The sequence below is a fragment of the Leuciscus leuciscus genome (assembly GCF_965113295.1).
Source record: "Leuciscus leuciscus genome assembly, chromosome: 21".
Taxonomy (NCBI): domain Eukaryota; kingdom Metazoa; phylum Chordata; class Actinopteri; order Cypriniformes; family Leuciscidae; genus Leuciscus; species Leuciscus leuciscus.
In genome coordinates, this window is record NC_138745.1 from 3,198,959 (window position 1) to 3,218,535 (window position 19,577).

Here is a 19,577-nt window from a genome sequence, read left to right on the forward strand (position 1 = left end):
TTTTAAAGTGCCCTTGTTATGCTGTTTTCGGATATGACCTTTCATGTAGTGTAAAATAACTGGTTATAAATGTCTGCAAAGTTTCAAACATCAAAGATAAATGGAGTTATTGTCTCCTAAAAGAAAGAATCGATCCTGAACCTAATTTGCATAATGCCCGCCTCTAGTCTTGATTGGCTGAACAGCGTCTCTTAGCTCCGCCCTCAAACACTGTAGTGTATCTGAGACTGGAAGAGTTTGGTTCGTGTTGTTCATGTCGAGAAGACGCTGTTTCTGCTGACAAAGCAAATCCACTTTGATGAGATTGATACGGTAAAACCCACGCCATCGTTACTGTTCGTATCACTGTGATCAAGAGCTGAGATTCAGATATGATAAAGAGCGTTTGCTTTCTGACCAATCAGAGCAGAGCAGCTCTCAGAGAGGCGGGGTTTAGAGAGACTGAATCCTTGATCGAACCGTTTCAGACACTGAGAGAAAAGAGCTGATGCTGCAGTGGATATAATGATTAAAATGAAAGTGTTTTAATGACCTTGGATGTAGGAGACTCCAAAACAACATTAGGACTCTTTAGAATAGCATCATAGGGCTTTCTTTTAATATTATATAAGGTTCTAGTCTTTCTCACTATTATGGGACATTTATTAGTTGTACACGTTTCTTTCAACAATAGATGACAGCTAGATTTGTGGTGATCTCCGATTCAATGGTCAAAAATGTTATATTTGCCCTCTGATAATAAAGAATGTGTCTCAGAACCTCATTAAAGCAGGTGTGTGTGTGTGTGTGTGTGTGTTTCAGGTAGCCAGATGGGAGCACAGGACTCGAGGCCTGACCCGGCTCTTCGGCGGCCCGTATGTGGCCTGTTATTCCCTCGCTCTCCTCATCCTCCTCCTCAATGTGTACCGTAGCCACAGGTAACTACATCCACGTGCATTATTTTATTATTTATTGTCACGGCTCAACTCAGTATCGCCATCAATAATGTTGTAAATTGATCAAGTGACCCATTTTGCACCATTTTGCAAAAGATTCACTGTTTACTTTGCCACCTTTATTGACTCCATCAATAATAATAATACTGTGACATCTGTCTGACGCGGTCATCTGACCACCAGCACTTTCACCGTGCTTATTTCATTTGGTTGGTTCTCCTGAGTATCTCGCCGTTGCCATGGCAGCATTCGTTTCTGGTGTCATCGACGTTGCATGTGACAACCAGCAGCTTTCTCTGTGTGTGTGTGTGTGTGTGTGTGTGTTAGACAAGCTGGTGCTATTTTCTACCCCGTTCTGAGAGCGTTGCACACTGAATATGCTTCTGCTCAATCACTTTCAGGATCAATCCTGTTACGCTGGACACTTTGAGTTTGCTAACTTTTCCAAAATTGAGATGCCTTTTGTTATCATGCAAGGAAGTATTTCTATAAAAGTGTATTTCAGAAGTATGATCTAACTCAGGCACATAACTTTGAAACAACCATCATGCCTTCCTTGTCAAACACACTTTACTGGACCGCACTGTTTTTAATGGAAATAGACAAATTTCTATGCAGAGAAAAAATGAACTGGTGTATTTAAAAATGCACCACCTGAATGCACTTTAGAATTGTTTTCTTGTATTAACATTTTCTTATATAGCTATTTGTTAATTGCATGATGTTCCTATTTGACCCAAATTATAGCAAAAGAAAAAAATCTATGGTAGCATTTCTATGACTCTTTGAAAAAGAGGGAAAAAAATTGATAGCTTTGGTCAGAAGACAGAAAAATAGATCTGCTTTTAATTATTAAAATAATTAAGACCTTATTCATCATTTTTAAAATAATAAAAAAAAAAAAAAAAAAAAAAAAAAACGGATTTCATAGGACCCTAAAAATTAAATTTTTGTTAAACTTTTAATGAATTGTATACGTTTCATGATCTCAATTAATTAGACATGCTTTTTAATGACTAAATTTTAATTTATTCATTAAAATGCAATCCAGAAAAATGTTAATGAAAAAAACCCAAAAAAGGAATGGAATTTAGGGGGAAAAAGGGCCTACAGGAATTCTTTAAGAAGTCTGTGGAAATGTCCAGTTCTTGTTAATAAAGCGGCATTTCTTGGGATGCTATTTTTTCCACCTTCCTAATTTACATGCGCACGACCTGCCAGGGCTGTGTTACTGTGACTGTATGGTTATTGTTTTCATGCCAATGGAAAAATGGCCATCTGTGTATTCACTGTGACACGTGCGGGTTTCTTACTGAGACAGGAAGAAAAGAACGAGAGAAATAGCCAACGTGCTTTAAGGATCTGAAGTCAAGCTTGACGTACTAGTTCAAAAAAAGACAGGATTGAATGAAAAGGTATGCATAAGAAAAGCCTTAGCATCTGTTCTTTCAGTCTCAGCCAAGAGTCCGGCTTTCAACCAGGAACAGAATGACGAACAATCTGATTTATATGTGACCAGAGTGCTTTTTCACATAATGCTCAGCTGATTATGTGTGGTTGCACTTTACTTGAAGCCTATGGGCCCTATTTTAACGATCTGAAACGCAAGTGTCAAAGCGCAAAGCGCAAGTAACTTTGTGGGCGGGTCTCGGCGCTGTTGCTATTATACCGGCGGGATAAATGACTCTTGCGCCAGGCGCAAATCTAAAATGGGTTGGTCTGAAGTAGCTTCATTATTCATAGGTGTGGTTTGGGCGTAACGTGAAATAAACCAATCAGAGCGTCATCTCACATTCCCTTTAAGAGCAGATGCGCTTTTTCCATAGCGGATTGCTATTGTAACGGCGGATTTGCCAGGCGCGCGCCAGCAGCGGTTCACAGCCAAGGAGAGCAACGCTCTCGTCACGGCCGTAAAAGAGAGAAGTTACATTGAAATGGAGAAACCCACCCAAATTAACTTCGGTTAATTTGGGTAAATGTGTAAGCTAGATGTATGCTTTTATAATAAATTGTTTATCTATCTATCTATCTATCTATCTATCTATCTATCTATCTATCTATCTATCTATCTATCTATCTATCTATCTATCTATCTATCTATCGTAATAATGTATGATTTGCAAAAATGAAAACTGCTGCTTCTGTGTAGATGAGAGAATCAAAGTGCGCGTTGTGCACACGCTACATTGATTATGGCCAAGCATGCGCCCTTAAAATAGCCTATGAATAACATGCGCAACGCGCCACTGACTTTAAACTATTTTTTCCTGGTTAGTGGCGCAATTGTTTTCTAAACCTGCAAAATAGCAAGAAGGAACGTTTGCGCCGGAACACGCCTCCTCTTTGCGCTGATCCGCCCCCGGGAGCGCAAGTGTATTTCTTAGTTAACCGACGTGCTTCTGTGGAGGGAAAAGTCCGCTTTGCGTGGGTGCAAAATAGGAATGATACATGCGTCGGTGTACAAAGTCACTTGCGCTGGGTGCAAGATAGGGCCCTTTATGTATAATGCATTATAAAAATCATAGAGCGACACGAAAATGCCAAGTGGTTCGTAACTTTAAAAAAACGTTAAAGGGGTGGTTGATTTATGATTTCACTTTTCTAACTTTAAAAGCCACAACGCTCAAAGCTCAAAGCAAAGGGAGATATTTGCTTTTAAATAAAGCATTTTTTAAGAACTACAACAAACGGCTGGTAGAGACTACACCACATTCCTCCCGGGTTAGTGACATCACCAACCCTAGAATTTACATAAACCCCGCCCCCTGAACACAATTTATAGATTATCAAGGCAGAATATGCTAATCAATGACTAGAAGATAACTACACATCAGCTTCATAAATTCATCAACTAATCATTCAGAAATGTCCTGTTGCTTCTACATGTTGGCACTTCTTCTTGAGTCTCTCCATCATTCTGACTCAGTTTGAACATAAAAGGCTAAAAGTTTTTGAAATGTTCAGTGCATGTGTGTGTGAGGTAAAAGGACACGAGCTCTTGAAGCTCCGCCCCCTGTGCCGGGAGCAGCAGCTCATTTGCATTTAAAGGGACAGACACAAAACGGTGTGTTTTTGCTCACCCTCAAAAAGTGACAATTTTAACATGCGATATAACAATATCTGTGGGGTATTTTGAGCTAAAACTTCACACACACACTCTGGGGACATCAGAGACTTATTTTACATCTTGTGAAAAGGGCATTATACCACCCCTTTAAATATCATGCCCTGATTATAATTATTCATTCAATGCATTATGAGGTCCATTACAAGACATAATTTAATGCATTACAAATATTTTAATAATGCATTATATATAAAGGTTTCAAGTAAATGTGCAACCTGTTAAAAATCGCATCTGTTTCTTGAAAGAAGATGTTTTACTGTATGCTGCTTACATTCAGACTTTCAGATGAGGAATTATGCATAAGCACATCTTTTAATTTTCATGCATCGGTCTATAGGGAGAGGATTCTGTTATGGTACACTGAACACATTTCTAATCCCCCAAACAGACCCAGCTAAAGCTATTAGCATGTGGATTAACATCTTTTATATTCAGTCACATTCCATTTATAATTAGATTTACATTAGTGATTAATCTGAATGCATGCATAATGTCTTGATTATTGTGTATGATTCATTACACTGTGGTTGCACACAAATCCTAAAAGAATTGATGTATTGAAAGGCTGCGGATGAAAGCTATTCATAGAGTCTCGGAAGATTCACAACGCCTTTGACGATTAAACAAACCATCCATTTCCTCGGAGGAGGCGAGCGATGCAGTGCCTCCTCAAAAGTGGATGAGAAAATAATCCATATTACAAAAGTAATGCGCTGGGTTTGATGGGGGGGGGGGGGGGGGGGGGGGTAATTGAGAATGAATGGGGGAAAGTCACATTAGATGATATAATTGGTTATGAATGGATATGATTGCTTTGTACGATAAATCCCGCCTCCTGTTTTCATGCGTGTTCACGAATCAGTCTGAATGAACAAATTAATGCTGCTAATGGGAAGACTGATTAATTAAAAAGTAAGTAAGCAACTCATCCACTTAAATATCACGGCTTTACGTCACGTCAAAATCAAACTGGAAGCACTGGGGGTTTTAGTGAGCGATCAGCTTGGTGAAATTAAAGATGATCCAAAAAGAAGAACATCAGTTCACAAATAAAATATATTGTTTAAATTATTATTACTGCCTTTAGTTATTATTTTGGAATAAATGTAAAAATGCTTGAAACACTAACTTGATGAGATTTTTACTTGGTTTTAATAAATAGAACATTAATAAAAAAAATTATGTAAAGATACAAAATAGATTTTTTTGAGGATGTAATGTACAGAAATGTTTATTTAACCAGGAAAATATGACAACATTAAGTGTAACTGGGAAATGAATTTACATTTGATTTATAAAAATAAATTTAAAAAAGCATAAACTGAGTTTTTTTAACTGTTTAACTTTGCCTCATTTCCACTGCCATCTGATGCCTTTTTAAAGCAGAATTTCACGTTGAAAGCACAAATAACTTTCCCTACGAGGTTATTATTGATTCATCATGATAATGCTAGACCGTTTTACGTGCAGTTTGTTCTGCCAAAATACAATTTCAGCACCTAATTAAACATGGATCTCAGTGCATTTATTTCATTTAAGGAATTAAGGGCATTTATCACTTCATTTCTCTAATTTTGGACCTGTCACCATGTTCTCACACAATGTTAAACTCATTTGTTCTGTTCTAGACTGTACAAAAAAAAGCAATTAGCCATGAGAAAACATGTAGTTTTCAATAGCTAAAGGTTGTTAGGCACGATATGCAAAGAATCGCCGGTATGGCTGCAATTACATATTGCTTTTATAAAACACTAGCAACAGCAAATATGACAAAAGGAAAAGTATTTCAAAAGCTAAATGCATGTCTACCAATATTTTTGACTATAGCTTTGCAGCAGCAAGTTTATTAGGACTAGAAAGGCAGTGGTTTTGTTTTAAAAGGGTCATGACGTGGATTATTCTATTCTTTTAATATGTTCCTTGAGTTTCACTTATAATGTTAATAATATTTTTTGCACACACACCAAATTGTGGAATAACCATTATTTTCAACCTTCATTCTGACCCTCTGTCTGAATTGATAAATGTTTAAGGCACGGCTCCTTTAAATCTCATCGGATGCCCATTTTCCACAGGTTGGGATGATTCTTTAGGGTGTTCATGTAAAGTTTGTAACATCCTTTGGTTAAAATTCCTCAATGGTTGTGTAAAACAACACCCTTTTACCTCCTCAAAAACAGCTTTGTTCACAGCGACCCATTTTGGTGCATGTGTCTTTAAATGATAATGAGCAACTGCCCCCCCACCCCCCACCCCTCTCTTCATGGAATCATGGTATAGATAAGGTTACAATATCTAGTTGTTCAATCATAAAGCATGCATAAAACAAAATACAGTACATGAGACAATAAACAAAACGGTAATAATAGATACACCATCCTGGGGATATGCATGTTCATTTACAGAACAGTTCGTCTATAAATGAATGCAGAAAAGTCAGTTTTACCGGCTCTGTGAGTCTTTTCTACAGCCTGTGCTTTTCCATTTGTAACTTTCACATTCTCTCTGGTCGTAAATGGCTTTCATGCATGGGTTTATTTGCTCTTCAGGGCTGTCCATGTATCTGGGGTTGTATCTGTATACTGTACCTTGGTGTCTCGTTTTGTTGTTGGTTGAGTTTTAAAGATTATTTGTTAAATATAACAAATAATTCTGTGTCTGGTTTGTGTGAACATAACAAACTATGGGCCCTATTTTAACGATCTGAAACGCAAGTATCAAGCGCGAAACGCAAGTAACTTTGTGGGCAGGTCTCAGGCACTGTTGCTATTATACCGGCGGGATAAATGACTCTTGCTCCCGACGCAAATCTAAAATGTGTTGGTCTGAAGTAGCTTCATTACTCATAGGTGTGGTTTGGGCGTAACGTGAAATAAACCAATCAGAGCGACATCTCACATTCCCTTTAAGAGCAGGCGCGCTTGTTCCATGGCGGATTGCTATTATAACGGGGGATTTGCCAGGAGCGGTTCACAGCCGAGGAGACCGACGTTCTCGTCAGGGCCGTAAAACACAGAGAAGTGACATTGGGGATGGAGAAACACACCCAAATTAGTAGGGATGCACCGATGCATCAGCTGAACATCGGTAACGGGCGATATTTGCCTCGTTAACTGCCATCGGGAAATAAAAATGAAATCCGCCGATGATATGTGTCATGAACGCTGTGCTCAGGAGAAACTTTTTTTCCCTCTTTTTATTTGGGCGGGGGGAGATACCGAGACGGAAGAGGGCACCCGCGCACTCTCCTCAGTAACTTAGATTAAGCAAAGAAGATGGTCGTGTGGCAATATGTTACAGTTTCAGAGAAAGATCAGCGTTTTGCAGTTTGCAATACGTGTTCCATTGAAATTTCAAGAGGGGGGGGCTGTTAGAAAGTCATTTAACAACTTGGGATCCCCCGCGATACGGTTCTCACTTGCGCTTGAATAAGGCCGGCGACACACTGGCTGCGTGGCGTGAGCGTCTCAGCTGCGTGGCATGTCCGTTTTTATTTAGGCTCCCATGTTAACAGGTTGGAGTTTGCACACTGCCTGCGTGAGACACGTTCTTACAGAGAAAGTGCATGCCTGAGCTTGTGTTTTGGGTTAAGCTGCGTTGCTTTGATAATAACGGGTAAAAAGGCTAATACATTTTGTTTCTATTATTCTATTTTCCACAATGTCAATCTAAATTAATCTCGTTTTTAATTGAACTTAATTTCGTTTTTCTTTATTTAAATTTCGTTTTTTCTTTATTTAAATTTCGTTTTTCTTTATTTAAGTGTTGGTTTTCTTTATTTAAATTTCGTTTTTTCTTTATTTAAATTTCGTTTTTTCTTTATTTAAATTTCGTTTTTCTTTATTTAAATTTCGTTTTTTCTTTATTTAAATTTCGTTTTTCTTTATTTCTATTTCGTTTTTCTTTATTTAAATCTACCCTTTACTGTGTCAGTAATTTGTTAGTCAGAAAAATATTAGACTACCTTAAAAGTATTGCTTAATTTAACAGACCTGTGTGTGTGCGTTTTATATCACTAGTCCAGTGTCCGTTCTCGGAGCATAAGCCCTGCCCGCGTGAGGTGCGCCGCTTCCCGCTCGCGCTGTTCTGTAGTTTATTAATTCTGAATGTGTCGCGTCTCGCGTGTCCGTCAATATTGCACCAAATGCTACACTGCACTCCCTTGTGAAGTTGGTTGGATGAACGGTTCTCGAAATAATAAAAATGCAAACGGACATACAGACACATAGAGATTCCTGCCTTTATTAGAGAGAAGAATATGTTCAGCACCCTCTCTCTCCAAAGCTTTGAATATTCGATGTTCATTAGCCTACTAACGAAGCTTCGAAGCTCAAAAAATGGTATTCGGACCAGCCCTAATAGTGTGATCAAGAGCCGAAAGACTTGTATGTTTCCGTGGCACAAAAGAAGGAATAAATAACAAAAAGAAAAAACATCGGCATCGGCCATCGGCCAAGTTGTTATGTTAAACATCGGTATCGGTATCGGCCCAGAATTTCCCAATCGGTGCATCCCTACAAATTAGCTTCGGTTAAACAGGTGTATGATAATTTGGGTAAATGTGTAAGCTAGATTTATGCCTATTTTTCACATCTTCATGGACACCACAATGATTTCCCTCATGTGGAATATTTTTCCTTGTAATTATGTATGGTTTGCAAAAATGGAAACTGCTGCGTCTGTGTGTAGATGAGAGAAGCAAAGAGTGTGTGCGTTGTGCACACGCTACATTATGGCCAAGCATGCGCCCTTAAAATAGCATCTGAGTAACGTGGAATTGTTTTCTGAAACTGCAAAATAGCACCAGGGAACGTTTGCGCCGGAACACGCCTCCTCTTTTCGCTGAACCGCCCCCGGGAGCGCAAGTTCATTCCCTAATTTACCGACGTGCGTCTGTGGAGGGAAAGGTCCGCTGTGTGTCGGGTGCAAAATAGGAATGATACATGCGTCGTGTACAAAGTCTATTGCGCTGGGTGTAAGATAGGGCCCCATAACACTAGAAGTATTCATATATAATCCTTTCACACATGAGCTTTCCTTCACCTTACAAGATAGTAATTTCTGATGGTAAAACTGTGCCATGTCTCTCCATAACCCGAACATGATCTTCTCATTCTCTCTCATCAGGCATTTGTCTCTATTGTATCCTGTGTTATATAGAGTTCTGTGATTTCACCTCCACACCATCCTCATCTGTCACTCCATTATCTGACATGAAATGCGAAGAACTGACCTCTATTGAGCAGACCTTACTCAACCTGTTACATCTGCCGTGTGTGTGTGTGTGTGTGTGTGTGTGTGTGTGTGTGTGTGTGTGTGTGTGTGTGTGTGTGTGTGTGTGTGTGTGTGTACCTGAAAATGTAGCCCATTTATTTCACTGACCTTCATTTGGCCAATTACACACCTGCGTAACAGAGATTAATCAGGATTTCTCTGAAAAATGATGTAAGAACGATGATGTAAGTGATGTTTTTATAAAAAATGATTGAGGTTAAGGCCATTTCATCTTCATCTCTTGGGTTTGCCACACGTCTAAATGAATATTTTCAGGAGAGGAACAGAAGATGGTCATCATCTAATCATGTAAATGGGTCATCGGCACAAACTGTCCTGTTTTTCATTCTGATGTCACCCAATTTCAATCTCTGAGATATTTTTTTTCCCCCTTCACTTTAAAGCAGGAGGGACCGCTTTTGAAACCTATACTATTCATGACTGGATGACAAAATTTTTTTTTTTTTTTAAATGCTACAACTTATTTTAATTACAGACTTATAAAAGTCAAACACTTTGTTTTTCTTAACTTTTCTTCAATGCGACAAGAACAGGAGGTACTACATTTTTAAAAGCATTAGCTACAAGACAACACATACATATGAATTTAATACGTGAAGAGTAATACAAAAAAAAAATCTTTATTTATTTAAATAAATAATTACAAATAATATATTCAATTTCCTCCAACTGCACTGTTTTAGAGATAACCACTCTGCACCTTTCTATCACGTGATCGTCGAACATTCATCTGGTGTGTCGTTCCGTCCCTGAATGAATTCGAGCTTGTGAAGAGCTTTTGCTGAGTCAGCACATCGTGATTATTTTATCTTGGGAAAATAAAGCACTGTGTGATCTCATAAACATCAAAATACAAGAGTCTTCACAGGCAGATTTCCTTTGATTCCTCTGAGTGTTTCGTCTGTGTTTTTTTCCTCTTCTCTCAAGACATGTCAATATAAAGAGAGAGCTTTAAAGTTTGACGCACAAGCTCAGAACGATCAATAACAAGCCCTCCTTGATAAAATATGCTTTTATTTTCTGTTTGTCTCCTGTCTTTCTGAGAGTGCACATTAAAACTCTTTTCAGAAGTGCCACCCGAGTTTAATGCACACGAAACGAACACAATGCGACATGTGACAGCAGTCGATATTCTGATTTCTCTGATCGTCTCCCGTTCATTGACTGGTTTGATGAAGGTTTATTGGATTATTATGTATATTTGTATATATATACATGTATGTATGTGTATGTGTATATATATATATATATATAAGTTCAAAAGTTTGGGGTCAGTAAGATTTTTTATGTTTTTAAAAGAAGTATCTTCTGCTCACCAAGGCTGCATTTATTTGATTAAAAATACAAACAAAAACAGTAATATTGTGAAATATTATTATAATGTAAATCAGCTGTTTTCTATGTGAATATATAGTGAAGTGTAATTTATTCCTGTGATCAAAGCTGAATTTTCAGCATCATTACTCCAGTCTTCAGTGTCACATGATCCTTCAGAAATCAGTATAATATGAGGATTTGATGCTCAAGAAACATTTATGATTATTATCAGTGTTGAAAACAGTTATTTACATTTTTATTTCATGATGCTATGATGAATAGAAAGTTCAAAAGAACAGCATTTATCTGAAATCTAAAGCTTCTGTAACATTAAACACGACCGTTCAAAAGTTTGGGGTCAGTAAGACTTTTTATTTTATTTTTGGGGGAAAGAAATAAAATAAATCAATACTTTTATTCATCAAGGATGAGTTAAACTGATCAAAAGTGACAGTAAAGACATTTATAATGTTAGAAAATATTCTATTTTAAATAAATGCTGTTCTTTTGAACTTTCTATTCATCAAAGAATTTTGAAAAGAAATTTGTACACAACCGTTTTCAACATTGATAATAATAATGAATGTTTTTTGAGCATCAAATCATCATATTAGAATGATTTCTGAAGGATCATGTGACACTGAAGACTGGAGTAATGATGCTTTGATCACAGGAATCAATTACAGTTTAAAATATCTTAAAATAGAAAACAGTCATTTTAAATTGTCATAATATTTCACAATATTACAGTTTTTTTTATTGTTTTTTATCAAATAAATGCAGCCTTGGTGAGCAGAAGAGACTTCTTTTAAAACATAAAAAAATCTTACTGACCCCAAACTTTTGAACGGTAGTGTGTGTATATATATATATATAGAGAGAGAGAGTCTCTTATGCTCATCAGGCCTGCATTTATTTGATCCAAAATACAGAAAAAAACAGTAATATTGTGAAATATTATTGCAATTTAAAATGAAATATTATTGCAATTTGTTTTTCTATTTTAATATACTTTCAAATATAATTTATTTCTGTGATGCAAAGCTGAATTTTCAGCATCATTACTCCAGTCTTCGGTGTCACATGATCCTTCAGAAATCATTCGAAGAAAGTAAACGCATGTATATCAGTATCAGTATATTGGATCTAAAGGCCCTGGTATTAAGATGCATTTTGGTCGATCGGATCACAAATGGACGACACTAAATACAGGTGTAAACGGTACGAACGAAAGCCTTACGGGTTTGGAAAGACATGAGGAATTTTCATTTTTGGGTGAACTAACCCTTTAAGTGAAAGTTAGATGACGGCAAATGCAACCGAAGTATAAAAGTAGGGGAAAAGAGCATGCACAATTAAATATACAACATAGACCAAGGTACCAATAAATTAAAAAGATCAATAACTGAGACATTGTTGGTCCCTAAAAGATTGTCCTGACATGAATTGCTTTGCACTAAGCTTCATAAGCGCGTTTCCATTAACCCTTCAAATTGCGCAAATTGAAAATGAAAATTGAAAATACGTCCAATGGAAACACGTCAATTTCGCAAAATCTCAAAAAAGTTTTTACGCTCGCATGAGGTGGTTTTTCAGGCAATTTAGAAAAGGAATATTTCGCAAAACTGCAATGGAAACAGTTTTTGCGCATTTACAGGTCACCTGATGTACATAACAGTCGATCATTCTTTAAAGAAACACGCCGACTTTTTGGGACTTTAGCTTGTTCACTGTATCCCCCAGAGTTAGATAAGTCCATACACACCCTTCTGAGAATATAGTTCCCAGTATGTGTACGGTTAGAAGATGGCTGATTCTCATGTGACCTTGTTGTTTGTACACGCTGTGACTATACAAATCACAACATGTAAATAGGAAAATGTTGGCGTTATTTTGTGACTTATTGGGAGCAGTATGCTAGCTGGAGCCATTTACCTCCAGTCTTTGTGCTAAGCTAGGCTAGCGGTGGGTGCGTCAGACAGAGTTACGGCACACACGGAGATGAGAAGGGCATGTGTGGACTTATCTAACTCTACCATAGACTGTAAAAAAATATGGACGACGCCCCTTCGCTCTCTTCCATTGGTGAGAACTGAAGCCGCCAGTGTCCCGATATGGCGCTGACATCTTGGGGCTTGAGTCTGCGCAGTGGCGATATCGGGACCAGACCTGCGCAGTAGTGAGCAGGAAGTAAAGCTGCGAAATCAAGGCCCCGCCCTCACTCTCGGTGTGAAATAATTAATTATAGAAATTTTGATATTAAATTTAAAGCTTCAATCTCCTCAGTCCTCCGAAGATCCCGAAAAAAAGTCCGTTGGTGCTTCAGTGACTACTTCGCTCAGAGAACCTGTCAATCACAGCTGTCAATCATGACGTCACACCACCGTTTTTATAGAATCAAATAACTAACTAAAAACAAACTTATTTTAAAAACAAACACTTGAATTTACATCAGTGTGATAAAAACTACAGTAAATGACAGAAACCACCTTCAGAAAAAAGATATTTGAAGTGTAATCAAATTGTTTAGTTGGTCTCAAGTCCCGTTGAATAACACGGGGAGGCGGGGCTTATGACCTATACTAGGACCAGCCACCGGGGGGCGATCGAGACGCTTTGGCTTCACTTTCCAGGGCTTGTGCGGCACGCTTGAACTCTACGGTGTATAAGCTAAGTCCCAAAAAGTCGGCGTGTTCCTTTAAAGAAGGCGCGGTATGACTGGACAGAAGATGAGACAAAGTTATTTATTAAACTCGTAAAAGACAAAAGTATCACGGGAATACTGGATTCTGAACAACAAAGAAATGCAACAATTTATAAAGACCTCGAAGCAGAAATGAGGGAGAAACACCCAGAAACTCCTCATATGTGCCGCTCCCAGTATAAGGGTCTAATGCTTGGATAAAACACTTATGTCTCCTTACATTAAACATAATGGCTAGTGCGGCGGCTAAGATATACATAAACCCACCAACATCCGTCACCATGATTTCTGGAATGACTTATCGTGAGTGGAAAAAACTAGGTTTTAGTCGCATAACATCGGTTAATGGAAACCGCCATTTCGCAAGGGTTAGAAAATAAATCTGCACAAATCTGTAATACAAACACGGTGATAGATTGTGTTCAGTTTCATTGCTGTGATTTAAAATGGCCACCGTTGTGAGTGTTTCCTACCGAAGGCATCAGAGTCAGAAGAAGAAGGTACGGCACGTTGTGACCTGACCTTACTGTGACCTTACTGATTAAGCGCAGACATCGAAATCAAATGTTCCAGTAAGTTCCTGTGTGGGTTTGGTAACTGTTACCAAAGCTCATAACTGTTACAAAAGGATTTCTCAAGCCTTTATCAGGTGTAGTTTACCAGTGCAGGACCTTTAGCACCATCGCTGGTGTGGGTGTTCTCTTGAGAAACACACTGAACGGGGTGATTATGAGAGGCTTTCCACAGAATAAAGCCCACAGCTCTTCAAATACGCTTCGTGGCTTTCAGCATCACCACAAAAGCTGAACTTTTTCATTCAAAATGTTACGTTTTGTGGAAAACATCTTATTAAAACTTTGACTCACTGTGGATGTTCAACACTTCCGTGATTGTTTTTCACTTATGAAAGTTTCTCAGATTGACTTACTGACTGTCTTTAGCTTAATAAACGTACATTTGTACAGCTATACTGTACACAATACACCTCGTTTTAGCAGCTTTACAGAATATCATGATGTTAATGTTTATAATATCTTAATATCTTCATGCCTCAGGCATATTTTGTATACAGATAAAGTTAGATATACTTATAAATCCAACTTTATATAAAGAGCAGAACATTTTATAGTACTTTTGATTGTATAATTGCACACCCATCCGGATATATTTGTATCTTGTATCCATATAGTATCAACTGTGTCTATTGAAGAAAAAACATGCAAAAAATTTATTTAAAATACATTTATTTCATATCCATACTTAGAATAAATAACATATTTACTAACATATTTACTGACATATCGCTTCACACTTACTGATATAAATATTATAATTAAACTTTATTTGGAGCACTTCTTTATTGCACAATGCACATTAATACTAAGCCTAAAATGTGTTTTTATAGCACCATTATTAAGGATAGTATGATCTAGTCTAGTATGATGAAATGCACGATATTTAACGTGTACCTGAAGTATACTTGCAATAGTTCCACTTTAGCACAATCAAATATACTTCAGTGTATCTTTAGTTGGACTTCAGCACTATTTCCGGATAACTAAAGTACATTACGTACAAAATTAGTTTGAGTATATCAATTTAGTAGATCAAAAGTATAATTGCAGGGAATTTATATTAAGTACATACATTTAAATGTATTTGTAGTATACTTAGTATAAAATAAATGTATGTCAAATGCATTTGATTTTAGTATAATACATTTTTCTCTTAAAATGATTGAGACCATTTTTATATTGAAAAATAACTGAGATGATAATACTTGTTTATTGTGAGTAATAAAAAGAAAATCCTCTCCAGCTCAAATGTTTGAACACAATGTGAGAGATGTGGTCCGGTCATTTTGACCCATGGAGGGTTTTCATTTTGTTCACACAGGATATAACAACTCCCCCTTTTCTCCTCTATTGTGTCGTATATCCGAGTGAAACGCTTCTGGAACAAGTACAAATGTGGGCGGGGCTTGATTTTGTCCGTGTGGAATTGATTGGATGGTTGTGGTTTGCTATTGGCTGATCTCATGTGAGTGACAGGTTGCCCCGCCTACATCATCAGAGAAGAGAAAAGATGCTGTAAGAGGAAGATATTCTGATTCAAGATTATTTACGCAATAACGATGTGCTTCGATAAATCGCTTAGAATAAATACTGCAATTTTCCATAAAAAATAGGAATGGTAAATTTTCAAGTTTATTTATTTGTCATATATAAAAATCTCAAAGACAATTTGTTCATTGAAATGCATTTGGTTGAGGCTCAGGCATTCAACAGTAGTGCAATATATACAATTCAATACAATTTAGAGAGGGGGAAAAAAATGATATTTACAGTAAAGTATATAAATATGTAAAACAAATATATATTTTGATTTCATGGGTACTTTTCTTGATGTAGCCGTGACCCAGAAGCCCTGAAAACACACTGAAAACTCTTTGTCACGTACAAGTTTTCAGCTTTGGTGTAAGAGCCTGAAAGAGAGATGCAGGGGATAATCACTCTGAAAGGGTCTGTCAGTCAGGACTGTGTGGGAACATCTCTCCTGCTGATTGTGGAAATTACCCACAGTAATGTAGAAGTCAGCTGGAAGTCCAGATGTGTTCCAACTGTCCTCTCTTTCCATGTGGGGAACATAATAGAAAGTAGAGCACTGGGTCTCTTAAAGGGGTCATGAACTGCATGTTTTATAATGTTTCCTGGGGTGCAATTAGAATGTTAGTATGGTTTTTAAAATCAATTTCAAAAATGGCCATAATTTAGAAATAAAAGGTATTTTTCCTACCCAGATGTAATCCTCTGATTTGAACGCTCTGTTTAAAGGGGTGTGTCTGTGTGAGACTTCAGTGTAAACGCCCACTGCTGTGATTGGCTGTGAGACGTCAGTGTAAACGCCCACTGCTGTGATTGGCTGTGAGACGTCAGTGTAAACACCCACTGCTGTGAGACGTCATTGTAAACGCCCACTGCTGTGATTGGCTGTTAGACGTCAGTGTAAACGCCCACTGCTGTGATTGGCTGTGATTTGCATATAAAATAGCTAAATATTACATGTGGAACTCTCTCAAAAACTTTAAGCACGTTTCTACTATTACAGCTGTCAAGGTTAACTAATCGTGAAATTGTATTAATGACTTTCAACTCACAGTTGTCTGTTGACAGTGAAACTGCTCTGAAAGAACATGGGGTTGCGGGTCATTTTGGGGTTTTTATGAAGGCACTGACAGGGGCACCTCACAAGGTTTCGCTCAGGGACCCCAGAAGACTAGGACCGCCACTGAGGAGATTTATGATTATATATGATTATATATGATTAACCATATGCAAGTGAGTGCCGAACCATGGGTGGAGGACGGAAGTTTTGTTTTGTTTTGTTTTTACAGTGAACCGTTACGCACCTAGGGCCCTATTTCAACAATCTAAGCAAGCACATGGTCTAAAGCGCACTGCTCAAGAGCACATACAGCGTGTCCCAATCCACTTTTGCTAGTTTAACGATGGGAAAACTGATCAGCGCTGATCAGAGTTGTCTCTATTTTCTTAATGAGTAATCGGTGTGTTTTGGGCTTTATGTGCAATAAACCAATCAGAGTCTCATCTCCCATTCCCTTTAAAAGCCAGTTGCGCTCGGGCCATGGTGGATTCGCTATTTACATGACGGAATTAGCAAGCGGAAAAACTGAACGTGTCTCTAGAGAGGAGACAGATCTGCTCGTGCACGAGGATAAAGCTGTGTGTGTGTGTGTGTGTGTGTGTGTGTGTGTGTGAGGTTAAAGCGCAAACAGACCATCTACAGGACAAAGTGTACGCACATTGTGGACCTGCCTAAAGGCGCACATTACTAACGCGCTCTTTAAATAACAAAAAAAATATTGCGCCATTGACTTTAGACCAGGTTTTTGTTAGACAATGGCTCAGTCTATTTCAGTTCCTCAAAATAGCAACGCACCAACAATGCGCCAGAACACACACTTGTTCTCAGACCAGCAGCACATGAGCGCAAGTGCATTTGCTATTTAAACAACGCGCCACGCAGGACGTGAAAATGAAAACTGCGTCGGGCTGAAACTAGCCAAACACACTCGCGTCGCGCCTGGCGCTGCATTGTGTCGCTGTGAGATAGGGCTGGGATGCGTTGCTTCTTTTTAATTCACATCGTCATGTATTACGTGACCAAACAAACACAGGCTGGAAGGTTATGTTTTTAGTGATCTGTCTCTGTCTCTCTGTCTCTGTGTGTCTCTCAGCATTACAGTGGCCATGAAGGGTCAGTCTCGCTGGGAGCCGCTGGATAATGCTCAGGTGTATTACACTGGAGCCGCTCTCCTCACACTGGGATCTCTGTTCGTCATCAGCAGCTTCATGGCTCTGGGTGTCACTGGCACTTTCCTGGGTAAATACATCCACTGATCCTTCTGTACCACATCCAGCCTTACAGCTCTCTCACCTTCCATACATATTCATATACTTATGCATATTCATATACATATCCTGTACATATTCATATACATATTCATTTACATATGCATATACATATACATATTCATATACATATTCATAAAAATATTAATATACATATACATATTCATATACTGTACATATTCATATACATATTCATAAAAATATTCATATACATATGCATATACATAAACTACCGTTCAGAAGATTGGGGTTGGTATAATTTATCTGAATTGTTTTCTGAAGGAAGTCTCTTAAGCTCACCAAGGCTGCATTTATTGGCTAAAATTGTGAAATATTATTGTAATTTAAAACAGCTGTTTTCTATGTGAATATATGTTAAACTGTAATTTATTCCTGTGATCAAAGCTGAATTTTCAACATCATTACTCCAGTCTTCAGTGTCACATGATCCTTCAGAAATCATTCTAATATGATGATTTGATGCTCAAGAAACTGATTATTATCAGTGTTGAAAACAGTTGTGCTTCTTCATATTTTTGTGGAAACTGTGATACATTTAATTTTTCAGGATTCTTTGATGAATAGAAAGTTCAAAAGAACAGCATTTATTTGAAGTCTTTTGAAGTCTTTACTGTCACTTTTTGATGAATTCATCCTTGCTGAGTTAAACATTGTGGAAACTCTTTTGAGAGCTAAGAAAAATCATTTTTTACAGTGTAGTTTCATTTTTCAGTCCTCTGTGCACATCTACAGGCTTTCGTCCATATTTAGGGGACAGATCTCGACCCGAGGTTAAAGGGATAGTTCACCCAAAAATGAAAATTAGCCCATGATTTACTCACCTTGAAGCTATCCTAGGTGTATATGACATCCTTCTTTCAGACGAATACAATGTCCTGGCAAAAAAAATGTCCTGGCTCTTCTAAGCTTTATAATGGCAGTGAATGGCTGTTTCTGTTTTGAAGTCCATAAAAGCCATCATAAAAGTGCATCTATCTCATCTATCCATCATAAAAGTGCATCTATCCATGATAAAAGTGCATCTATCCATGATAAAAGTGCATCTATCCATCATAAAAGTGCATCTATCCATCATAAAAGTGCATCTATCCATCATAAAAGTGCATTTATCCATCATAAAAGTGCTCCACGCGGCTCTGGGGGGTTAATAAAAGCAGGGTTCTCAAGTTTTATCAAAAGCTTGGAGTGAGATCACATGCGGTTAGGGGAGGAGCCCTAATGGAGGCCCGCCCCCGCCTGTCCCCGCCCCCCAATTTTACCCATTGTTCATAATTAACCAGCACAAATTGAAATTATAACAATTGGTAAATCTGATAAATGACAGAGCAATTCATCACATCAAATATACTATTTAATGTTATATTTCAAATTACAAATATACAAAAATATAACAAATTGCCCCCCGTGAGAACATTTTGTGCATTTTAATGTTAAATCCATCAATCTGGTGCACTTTGAGAGTTCAAAATTAAAAGCTCCAAACTATATTCAGTGTGCAAATTAAACAAAGAAAAATGTAAACCTCTTTTAGTTACAGTGTCTATTTACATTACACCTACTACATAATAATAGTTATAATATTAATCCTATGACCGTAATAGCCATATTTTGTAAAAACAAATGCACTAAAAAATAAAGGAAACTTTCATAATTAGATTTGTACCTATTTCTATACTTGAAAGAGATAAGCACATGATCTTTTAATTTTGACGCAAACTGCATCAAGCTTTTATTTTGGCGGAAAA

General features: G+C 37.6%; 1 protein-coding gene across 1 annotated transcript in view; it reads left to right on the forward strand.

Annotated features, from left to right (window-relative positions):
• pemt (phosphatidylethanolamine N-methyltransferase) overlaps nt 1–19,577 on the forward strand; it is an 84,713-nt gene that overhangs the window by 33,646 nt on the left and 31,490 nt on the right. Inside the window, exons 3-4 of the mRNA XM_082152208.1 lie at nt 802–917; nt 17,637–17,782. Coding sequence (XP_082008334.1) covers nt 802–917; nt 17,637–17,782 — 262 coding nt within the window. The remainder of the gene's footprint in view (nt 1–801; nt 918–17,636; nt 17,783–19,577) is intronic.